We start from the raw sequence: 1,385 nt of genomic DNA on the forward strand, positions 1-1,385 counted from the left end.
ATTCAAAGGCTTACTGAACTCATATTTCAGGGTTCAAAGATCAATAAAGATATTTTGGGGTATTTTGAGAGAAAAAACAAGTTAATTTTTGAGGAAACATGATAGGATAGACAGAGTAAAATTCATATTATCTTCTTAATTCTTATATGCCATGTTCAACTACTATGAATACCTGATTCCTACAAATTTCACACTAGACCTTGAGGGACCCCAGAAAATATAAACATTTTAACCAAATTTCCCATTCTTCTCTGCTGCAATATTTGATATCCATAAAATAAAAGTAACACAACACAAACACAAATAGTAATACCCCTATAAAATAACTTACAGACATTCTGTCAACAACTTGGATCCTGGTCTTGACATATGGGAACATATGTTGTGTTGTCAGGATTGTCTTCCTCTTATATTGCTCATGAAGCTCTCCATGTGCTCTGCCATCAGGTGTGAATGGTGTTGAGAAGATGAACCGCTCTTTGGAAAGGGGAAATTTTAAGTCAAAAGAGCATATACTCTAAAACTTTAACTGGTCAATTATGCAAGTTTTATGCTCACAATATTTGCAAAATCAGTTTACAGTCATGAAGACAATATAATGACTTACTTATGTTATAATTTTTCTCAAAAGAAGTAACTCTGTCTCTGTATTCATATTCATCAAAATAAGGCTCAACATAAGTGATCTGAATACAAGCTTTGTCAGAATCCAGTTTGGTGGCATCAACTGTGTTACTATCCTTTATCATCAAAATGTTTTCTGCACCAAAACGGTCACTGTAAAAGGCCTGTAAAAATATAAAGTTAAAAAGTAAATTATTCATCTCCACAACAACCTGTTATCACATACTTTACCAAATTACTTTTTCAGTACTTTGAGCTATCAAAGACAGACTCCATTATCATTCTCCTATTGACAAAAGAAAAATCTTCCAGTACCTCTAATCTGTGAGATATCTCAGGTAACTTAGTAAGCATAGGTTCCTTGTAGATGAACTCTTCTCCATCGAGATCACCAAACTTGGATCCATAAAACCCAACTCTGAAGTATGTTCCAAATATTCTTCTTCCCTCTAGTGCATCAATCTTTGAGAAAGCATCGTGAAGTTTTGAGTATATATTGATCAGCTTCTTCCAATCTCTGTTCTTCTCAGCAATGGGAGTCAAGATCTTGTAGACCTCATTCAAACATTCAAACATACCAGCCTGAAATAATACAAATATTATATATTACTGGTATTTAACAGGACTTTATCTAAGGATGATCCAGGTAGAAGGTAACAATGTGTCCCAGAAAAATTAAGTAATTTTGCCTCCTGTCTCTATTTTCTTTGTAATTTTTTGTGAAATATTCACACTTAACCCATATTCCGAAATATTCACAT

At 33.4% G+C, this 1,385-nt stretch overlaps 1 protein-coding gene across 1 annotated transcript in view; it reads right to left on the reverse strand.

Annotated features, from left to right (window-relative positions):
* Positions 1–1,385, reverse strand: part of LOC119581951 (dedicator of cytokinesis protein 7-like) — a gene marked incomplete in the record, with an annotated part of 118,380 nt that overhangs the window by 5,484 nt on the left and 111,511 nt on the right. The window contains 3 exon segments of the mRNA XM_037930132.1: positions 332–477; positions 608–788; positions 940–1,206. Coding sequence (XP_037786060.1) covers positions 332–477; positions 608–788; positions 940–1,206 — 594 coding nt within the window.

The sequence above is a fragment of the Penaeus monodon genome, chromosome 15, assembly GCF_015228065.2.
Source record: "Penaeus monodon isolate SGIC_2016 chromosome 15, NSTDA_Pmon_1, whole genome shotgun sequence".
Classification (NCBI taxonomy): Eukaryota; Metazoa; Arthropoda; class Malacostraca; order Decapoda; family Penaeidae; genus Penaeus; species Penaeus monodon.